General features: G+C 45.1%; 1 protein-coding gene across 1 annotated transcript in view; it reads right to left on the bottom strand.

Moving 5' to 3' along the window:
• Positions 1–10,181, bottom strand: part of tnni3k (TNNI3 interacting kinase) — a gene marked incomplete at its 5' end in the record, with an annotated part of 94,328 nt that overhangs the window by 64,970 nt on the left and 19,177 nt on the right. Inside the window, 4 exons of the mRNA XM_048601573.1 lie at positions 3,136–3,193; positions 3,299–3,391; positions 5,810–5,866; positions 9,349–9,435. Of these exons, the coding sequence (XP_048457530.1) occupies positions 3,136–3,193; positions 3,299–3,391; positions 5,810–5,866; positions 9,349–9,435 (295 nt within the window). The remainder of the gene's footprint in view (positions 1–3,135; positions 3,194–3,298; positions 3,392–5,809; positions 5,867–9,348; positions 9,436–10,181) is intronic.

The raw sequence follows: 10,181 nt of genomic DNA, 5'->3' as shown, positions 1-10,181 counted from the left end.
CAGAGGAGATTTACCAGGATGTTGCCTGGTATGGAGGGAAGGTCTTACGAGGAAAGGCTGAGGGTCTTGAGGCTGTTTTCGTTAGAGAGAAGAAGGGTAAGAGGTGACTTGATAGAGACATACAAGATGATCAGAGGATTAGATAGGGTGGACAGTGGGAGCCTTTTTCCTCGGATGATGATGGCTAGCACGAGGGGACATTGCTTTAAATTGAGGGGTGATAGATATAGGACAGATGTCAGAGGTAGGTTCTTTACTCAGAGAGTAGTAAGTGCGTGGAATGCCCTGCCTGCAAAAATAGTAGACTCGCCCACTTTAAGGGCATTTAAATGGTCATTGGATAAACATATGGATGATAATGGAATAGTTTAGGTTAGATGGGCTTCAGATAGGTTTCACAGGTCGGCGCAACATCGAGGGCCGAAGGGCCTGTACTGCGCTGTAATGTTCTATGTTCTATGTTCTATGTTCTAAACAGGAGGCAAAGGGTGATGGTGGAGGAGGGATGATTTTGTAATTGGAAACCTGTGACCAGCGGTGTGCCACAAGGATCATTGGTGGGACCCTTGCTGTTTGTTATATACATTAACGCTTTGGATGTGAATGTAGAAGCTTTAATTGGTTAGTTTGCAGATGACACAAATTGGTAGTGGTATTCATACTGAGGAGGATGGTCTCAGGCTACAGTCTGATATTGATCAGCTGGTAAGTTGGTCAGAGCAATGGCAGATGGAATTTAATCGCGATAAGTGTGAGGTGATGTATTTTGAAAGGTCCAATAAGGGAAGGATTTAAAAAGTGAATCGTAGGTCCCTGGAGAACGCTGAGAAATAAAGGGACCTTGGTCTAGAAGTCTATTGATCACTGAAGATGTTAGCACAGGTGGACAGGATGTAAAGAAGGCATATGGGATGCTTGCCTTCATTAGCCAAGGCATGGAATATAGGAGTAAGGAACTTTTGCTATAACCAATGCTCTTCATAGGATACACAGAACAGTCCCTCTGCCACAGTTACACCGGCACCATCCCCCACCTCTTTCCCCACTACATTGATGACTGTATCAGCGCTGCTGACTTGAACAGTTCATCAGCTTTACTAACACCTTTCACCCCAACCTCAAATTCATCTGAACCATTTCCAACACCTCCCTCCCCTTCCTGGACCTCTCTGTCTCTATCTCCGGTAACCGTCTCAACACCGACATCTATTTCAAACCCACAGACTCCCATAGCCACCTAGACTACACCTCCTCTCATCCACCTTCCTGCAAGAATGTAATCCCTTATTCCCAATTCCTCCGCCTCCGCCGTATCTGCTCCCAAGATGGAGCATTCCACTCCCGAACATCCCAGATATCCTCCTACTTCAAGGACCATAACCTCCCCCCTTCAGTGATTCATTGTGCCCTCAACTGCATCTCTTGCATTTCCTGCACTTCTGCCCTCAAACCTCGTCCCACCAACAAAAACAAAGACAGAATCCCCCTTGTCCTCACGTACCACCCCACTAACCTCCGCATCCAACGTATCATTCTCTGCCACTTCCGCTCACCTATAGTCCAACCCCACAACCAAACATATATTTCCCTCCCCAACCCTATCTGCCTTCCGTAGGGACCGCTTGCTCCACGACGTCCTCGTCTGCTCCACACTCCCCACCACCCCCGGCACCTTTCCCTGCAACCGCAGGAAGTGCTACACCTGCCCCTACACCTCCCCCCTCACCCCCATCCCAGGCACCAAACAATCATTCCAAATCTGAGAGGGATTCACCTGCACATCCTCCAATCTGGTCTACTGTATCCGTTGCTCCCGATGTGGCCTCCTCTACATCGGTGAGACCAAGCATAGACTTGGTGACCGATTCACGGAGCATTTGCGCTCTGCACAATATAATCAACAATACCTTCCAGTCGCCAACCATTTTAACTTCCCCTTCCACTCCCTGGGTGACATGTTCATCCTGGGCCTCCTCCAGTGTCACAATGACGCCACCCGCAAACTGGAGGAGGAGCACCTTATATTCCACCTCGGGAGCCTACAGCCCAATGGCCTAAACGTGGATTTTACTAGTTTCAAAATCTTGCGACCCCTGGCTTCATCCCATGACCCTCTCATCCCCCGCCTCCTTGACCTGACACAACTTGTCCATCTTCTTCCTCACCTATCCACCCCACCCTTCCCACTGACCAATCCCCACTACCCCAAACCTGCATCTGCCTATTGCCATCCCAACTACCTTCTCCCAGCCCCATACCCACTATTTATTTCCGAGCTCCCTTCCCCCTTCCCAGTCCTGATGAAGGGTGTAAACTCAAAACATCGACTTTCCTGCTCCCCTGATGCTGCCTGACCTGCTGTGTTCCTCCAGCTCCACACTGTATTGAGATGGAATAACATGACCAGTTCTGGTTGCCACACTATCAGAGGGGTATGTTTGCACTGGAGAGGTTGTACAGGGGATTCAGCAGGCTATTGCTGGGGATGGAAAGTCTCAGTTATGAGGACAGACTAAACAGGCTGGGTTTGTGTTCCCTGAAGCAGAGGAGGTTGAGGAGGATCTGATTGAGGTATACCAAATGATGAGAGGTATCGACAGGGTAGATAGTGAGAATCTCTTCCCCATGGCAGATGTGTCTAAGACCAGAGGGTGTCAGTTTAGGGTGAGGGTCAAGTGGTTTAGAGGAGATTGGAGAGAGATTATTTTTCACCCAGAGGGTGGTAAAAATATGGGGCATGCTGCCTGACAGGGTGGTGGAGACAGATGCTCTCACAATATTTTAAGAAGCATCTGGATGAGCACTTAGAATGCCAGGGCATAGTAGGCTATGGGCCAGGTAAATAGGATTAGCGTAGTGTAGTGTTTGATAATCGGCATTGGCATGATGGGTTGAAGGGCCTGGTTCTGTGCTGTATAACTCTATGAATATGACAACATGAATTATTAAAAGTCACCCTCCTCATCCCATCTGTATTAGACCTCCCTTAGCCCCCCTCTGCACCTGTCTGAAAATTCTCTGTGTAGTCTACCCTCCAATGTACAATCACGCCATATATTACACCTTCTATGTAATGTGAATGAGCTCATTTTACTCAGTAATCTGTATGTGCCTTGCCTTACTATATAATATTACCTTTTAATGGCAACAATCTTGTTTCTGCATCTTCCTTTGTAAACTTTCCCAAACGAACCTGTATGTTTTCAGAGAGATGACAGGTGGTCAGTCTGTGTTTTAAACTGAATTCACTGTTTGACATTTTGCACCTCAATCGAATAGGGAACAGTAATGTTGTTACCTGATCCAATAATTTCATGGAACTCGATGTCTGACAGCTGGAGGTGGAAATGAGACGGAAGCTCAGCTCGCAGGAGCAGCACATCCGCTTTCTCTGAACAACAGGGTGGAGTGGAAAGAAAGAGACTCAGTGGTCAAGGATGTGTCAAGAATTTGTTAACAACTTGCATTTATATAGCACCTGTGACATAATAAAAACATCCCATGGCTTTTCACAGGAATATCATTGAATAGAATTTGACACCGAGCCACTTCAGGAGCAATGAGGACAGGTGATGATGAGGATGCGTGGTCAATGAAGCTGTATTTTTTGTGGAAGTGAGAGAAAGGTGAGAGACGGAGAGTTTTAAGGAGGGAATTCCAGAGCTTATAGTCCAGGGAGCTGAAGGCAATTGATGCAGAGATGCAGCAAGAGAAATCAGGAGGTGGCCAAGAAACCAGAATGCAGTGAGCATAGGGGAGGCAATGGCCTAGTGGTATTATCGCTGGCCTGTTAATCCAGAGACCCAGAAAACGTTCTGAGGTCCCAGGTTTGAATCCCACCACGGGAGATGGTGGAATTTGAATTCAATAAATATCAGGAATTAAGAATCTAATGATGACTGTGAATCCATTGTCAATTGTTGGGAAAACCCATCTGGTTCACTCATGTCCTTCAGGGAAGGAAACTGCCATCCTTACCTGATCTGGTCTACATGTGACTCCTGACCCACAGCAATGTGGTTGACTTTGAACTGCCCTCTGGGCAATTAGGATAGGCAATAAATGCTGCTTAGTCAGAGATGTCCTCATCCTGTGAATGATTAAAGGAAACATAAAGGTATCCCACTGGATTTTAGGGCTTGGAGGGGATTAGAGATAGGAAAAGGACCATTTCTTCAAAATGTCTGAACTGGCATAACACAAAGCAAAATACACGCTGGAAATAGTTCAGAAGATCAGTCATATTGGAGTTGGAATATTAACTCTGTTTTTAAGACCATAATACCATAAGAACCATAAGACATAGAATTAAAAGTGATCGTTCAGCCCATCAAGTCTACTCTACCATTCATCAAGATCATGACTGATCTGATAACTCTTATCTCCACCTTCCTGCCTTTTCCCCATAACCCTTGATCCCCCCCTTACTGATTAAAGATCTGTCTATCTCACATTTGAACACTGCCCAGCCTGCTGAGTTTCTCCAGTACTTTAAGTTCTAGATCTGAGCTGGTGCTCATTTCCAAGCTGGGCTATCTAATCACATTAACCTGTGTGAACAGACATACTGTGGACAAAATATAGAGGACAATTCACACATCTCAGAGTAATGATACTCAGGGTAGCTCCATGTACAGATTCAGTATTTCTTTCCTGTTTAGTTACTGCTTTTGTCTTTGCCTTCTCTTAAAGATGAAGTTACGTTTCTGACAGTCAATTTTAATTGTCCCTGTGTGAGACAATGTGTACATTCATACTGTTCAACAGCACAGGGCATCACAAAGAGACCAAATGACCTGATGGTACATTACAGCAAATATCAATGGGCAATCAATTGGACTGAGAATCCTGGTTGTAATTGTCCCTGTAATAACTCAGAGAGGCCGGCTGGAAAGGAGCAACATTTATTGTTGAACACCAATGAGGCACCCCTACTTGTGGTGTACATAGGCTGCTCCCAGCCCAGGACAAACAATGCTACAGACCCATCCCTGAGTATGCGTTTTTTAAAAACATGTAACCAATTTTTCCAAATCATCTGTTCAGAGATGTTATTACACACCTCTGGAGCAGGTAGGCCTTGAACCTAGGCCTCCTGGTCTGGGGTAGGAGCACTAGCACTGCACCACAAGAGGGCCAGGCTCAGTTGATGAGTCAGCAGGGCAGGCCATTGCTTGTTACCATGGGAACTCAGACTCAACAATTTCCTCCGGAAGATTAACTAGTAATTCCCCATGGGCCTATTTGAGGATATTACCTCACCCACCCCCTTCCCTCACATGGAGAAGTTACTAAATCAAACACTGACCCCACCTTATTCCAACCCTGGCTTTGACCTTGGGACCCTCCAGCTGAGTCAATGGGTGCTGTTTACTGGCGATTGTCTCATTTATGCAGGAACAACTACTCTGTTATCAGTGTGAGTCTTATTTCTGAATCATCTTTCCCTTTGTAATTAATGAATGGAGTCTTTATTCATTCATTCACAGGTAATGATGGCAGATTTCCTTCCCAAAAGGACATCAGTGAACCCAATGGGTTTCTCCCCTAACGATTAGCATCATTAAACTCATATTTCCATAGTTTTACTGAGTTCAAATTCCACCAGTTACCAGGGCAGGATTTTTATTTGGGTCCCAGGAACATTACCTGGGTGTCTGGTTTAATAATCTAGCCATGATATCACATGGCCATCATTTGCCCTTGGTTGAGTGAAAATGATGGACACAATTTACTTTGACATGAGATCCTGCCAGTGAGCCTTTACGTTTTATGTGATGAGATCTCAATCCAATATGCACCTTCTCACCTTTGGTCATACTTTTGATCTTCCCAAGTGGTGATGGAACTGATACGTAGGCACCATCTGAAGAGAAGGAAGGGTGGCTTAAAATTAATAAGTTTATTAATAATAAAATTAATATAACTTTTGAAGCTACTGCCTGCACAATTATGATGAGGATGTCTTAAAGTTACAGAAAAAAATAGCATTTATACAGCACCTTTCACAGGTTCATAGATTCAAACAGCATGAATAGAAGTAATTCAGCCCATCCTGCTTCTACTAGCTTTTTGAATATGTCACTGTGAACCTGCCCTTTCCCCGTAGCCCTATAAATGTTTTTCCCTTTAAGTATTTCTCCAACTCTCCTTTGTAAGTTATTTCTGATTCAGCATCTACCACTGCCCCTTTCAGGCAGTGCATTCCAGGTCACAACACTTCACCACAAACATTCTCTCCTCCTTCTGCCCTTATCCTCTGTGGGTAGCATGTTGGCTCAGTGGTTAGCACTACTGCCTCACAGGGACCCTGGATTCAATTCCACCTGTAGGTAACCATCCATGTGAAGTTTGCACATTCTCCCTGTGTCTGGGTGCTCTGGTTTCCACCCACAGTCCAAAGATGTGCAGGTTAGGTGGATTGGCCATGAGGAAAGCAGGCTGATAGGGTAGGGCAGGGGGTGGGTCTGAGTGGGATGCTCCTCAGAAGGTTGGGATGGGCTGTACGATCTGCTTCCACGCTGTAAGGATTTTTTGAATTATCATTCCCACCTTTGGAGCAATACATGCAGTAAAGGCCCTTTTGACGAATAGTCACTGTTGAAAAGTGACAGCAAACTCTTGCAAAGAAATCAATGATCAGATATTTGCTTTATATTTATATTGTAACATTGAATCTTTTCAAGATACAATTAATATAATTCTCAGGCCTAAAGGGATCAAAGGCTCTGGGGAGAAAGCAGGAACAGAGTTGGATGATCAGCTATGATCAGATTGAATGGCAAAACAGGCTCAAAGTGCCAAATGGCCTGCTCCTGTTCCTAGTTTCTATTTGTTGGGAGGTTAAGTATTGTACTGGGACAACAGGGAGAACTTGCCTCAAAATCTCTGAGATGGGAAGTGGAATCTTTCGCTTCTCCCCAGAGCAGCCACCCACCGCACAAGCTGCTGGTTTCTGCCATGGCGGTTACCCTCATGTTCGGTTCTACCTGGTGTGTCTCGGGAGACCCATCTGATCCAGCCGGTGATCTCTACTGCACTGGCACAGCGAGAGACAGTGGGCTGACTTGGTGCAGGATTCACTGGGCCCCCTCCTTGGGCAGCTGAGCTTTTCATTCCTGCCCAATGGTCTCCCAAACAGTCAGCCTCCAGAGGTCACAGTTGTCAGCGACTGTCTCCCAGGTGTCAGTGTGTCAGTGCCCACCATCTTCATATCTCACCTTGTTGTGGGGGTAGACACCCAGGAGGTCATGACCCAGTGACTAGTTCACGATGTTGAAGATCTTTGAGTTAACGTTAAGCTAGTGTAGATGTTGTTGGCTTAGCCAATGAATGTAAACTGGTGGAATTAGTATGGTCCAGCTCATCTGCATTAGACACTTTGCTCTGCCAAGAGATGCCGAGGGCATATCTGAGACAATGAGCATGAAAACTCTGCAGCCATTTCCCCACACTAGCACACGTCATTCAGGTTTCACCGAGCCTGTGTCCCTGACCGTTCTCAGTTATCATCACCAGATCACGATTTATATCAACAAGCAAGAGACCAGAAGAAATGTGGAATGATTTCTCAGATAGAACAAGAACAAATACAAGAGAACTGTTTAGCCCATGAGGAAACACTCAGACAGAGCACTAAAGACCTCAGAATGAGACCAGAACTAATCAGGAAGATTGCTCAAAGCACCTAAAACAGTAGCTCTATGAAGTTTGAGACTTTGAGGGGAAGGTGTTCTTCATGCAGATGACATCTTGGAGGTGAAATGGAGAATTCTGCAGAGACTCTGAGCTCCAAACACTCAGAGAAGCAGCTGCATTGCTGCATGTTGGAACTTAACTACAGCCTGATGTGAGGTGACCACAAGGCATTGGAGCTAGTGCCCAGCAGGGTGCTTCGTGTGTGAGCGCCATGGTGTGTCCATGTATCAGTGGGCTTGGATGCTGTGGAGACGTCTAACTTCCTCCAGTTTCCTCTGAAACCTCAGCCTGGGAGCACAAGGGATCTGTTTCTGTGTGTCACCAGGAGGAGGCACTGCTGAGCACTTGAGATACAGAGGCTCAGATATTTGGCTCTCTTTCTGCAATGCAGCCAGCCAGGTGTTTTGGGCAGAAAATGAGAAGAAAATTAGCGAAAGCACGATAATTCTCTTCAGCTACACACCAGCCACGTTGACAGGTGTGATGTGCGGAGTCTCATAGGGGGCTGCACTGAGAGAGGTAGGGAAGTATGTTGTGAAGAAGACATAAAGACATTGCAAACTTCCAGAATCCTTAGATTTTGGAATAGCCCTAGAAGATTGGAAAACTAGCAATGTAACGCTGTTTACAAAAAGGGAGGGAGAAAATAACAGGTAACTATAAGACCATAAGATATAGGAGCAGAAGCAGGCATTGACCCCATCCGGGCTTCACCATTCACTGAGGTCATCACTGATCTGATAACCTTTAAGTCCTCTTTACTTCTTTTTCCCCTCCATAGGGCAGTCTCTAACATCTCTAATTGGGAAAAAGCTAAAGTCTATTATAAAGGATGCAATAGCAGAACATTTAGAAAAACATAATAAAATCAGGCAGAGTCAACATGGTTTCATGAAGGGGAAATCATGCCTGACTAATTTATTGCGGTTCTTTAAGGAGCTAACCAGCAGAACTGATAAAGGGGAATCAGTAATTGTAATATATTTAGATTTCCAGAATTCACTTGGTAAGGTACAATACATTTGGCTACTTAATAAGGTAAGAGCCTATGGACTGGAGACTGACTAACTAATAGAAGGCAGAGAGTTGGGGTAAGAAAGGCACCTTTAGGATGGAAACCTGCAACTAGTGGGGGTGCCACAGGGAATAGACTATATTTATAATTGTATTAATGACTCAGATGAGAAAAGTGAATGCACTATAGCCAGGTTTGGAGCTAACACAGAAATAAATGGGAAGTCAAGTGACAAGGATGGCGTAGAGTCTGCAGAGGGATACAGACAGGTTAAGTGAGAGGGCAAAAGCTTGGCAGTTGGAATATATTGTAGGAAAATGTGAGGTTATACACTTTGGTAGAGCTGAATATTACTTAAATGAGGAAGGACAGCAAAAAGCTACAGCAGAGAGGGTTATGAGGGTCCTAGTGTGCTAAAGTTTGACCTAAACCCATGATGCTCTGCGTCACAATAAGAACTACCCACTAAGTCAAAGCTACCACGTAAAAGCCTGAGTGATTTCAAATGGTGGTGTAAATGTTTTTGAGATTCCTGTTGGACATTAACTCAATAACGATTAATTCTCAATTATTGCCAAACATGATGTAAAAGCTTTAATTAGCATCAAGTTCTGATCAGCAACAATAAGATTTACCTCCACCCGGTTGGGAGTATTCATTGCAAGGTGATTCATCCTGAGGCCTTTTATAATGTTTAAGCAGTGTCACAATGGCATCATGACCTGGAAGAAGATCAGCAATAACAGTAATTGGGAACATTTCATGATGTTCTCGATATGGGTATCCATTTTTACACTGCAAGAACGACAAAAGGTTAGATTTCTAACTCAATCAGAATATCCCAAAGATTTACATTAATGAAGCATTCTGGAAATTGCATCTGGTATGGAGGGATTGTCTTATGAGTTAAACATATACTGGTTGGGACTCTGCTCACTGGAGGTTAGAAGAATGAGAGATGATCTCATTGAAACATATCGGATTCTGAAGGGGCTTGACAGGGTAAATGCTGTGAAGATGTTTCCACTCATGGGAGAGTCCAGGACCAGAGGGCATTGTCTCAGAATTACGAAGCACAAATTTAAGTTCAAGATAAGAAGGAATTTCTCACAGAGGGCTGTGAGTCTTTGCAACTTCTTGCCACAGAGAGCTGTGGGGGCAGAGTCCCTTGTGTGTATTTAAGGCTGAGAGAGATAGATGCTTGATCAGTTGAGAAATCAGGGTTATGGGGAAAGGGCAGGAAAGTGAACGTGAGGAATTGTGGATCAGCCATGATCCTATTGAATGGTGGAGCAGGCTCGAGGGGATGACTAGTCCACTCCTGTTCCTCTTACCTATGGTCTTACTGACCCTCCAAAAGTGCGGCGCTCCCTCACCGCTGACCCTCTGACAGTGCAGCACTCCCTCAGCACTGACCCTCCGACAGTGCGGCACTCCCTCAGTACTGACCCTCTGACAATGCGGCACT

The sequence above is a fragment of the Rhincodon typus genome, chromosome 10 (assembly GCF_021869965.1).
Source record: "Rhincodon typus isolate 14 chromosome 10, sRhiTyp1.1, whole genome shotgun sequence".
NCBI lineage: Eukaryota > Metazoa > Chordata > Chondrichthyes > Orectolobiformes > Rhincodontidae > Rhincodon > Rhincodon typus.
The sequence above is the reverse complement of the archived record's forward strand: the minus strand, read 5'-3'. Positions and strand labels throughout refer to the sequence as shown.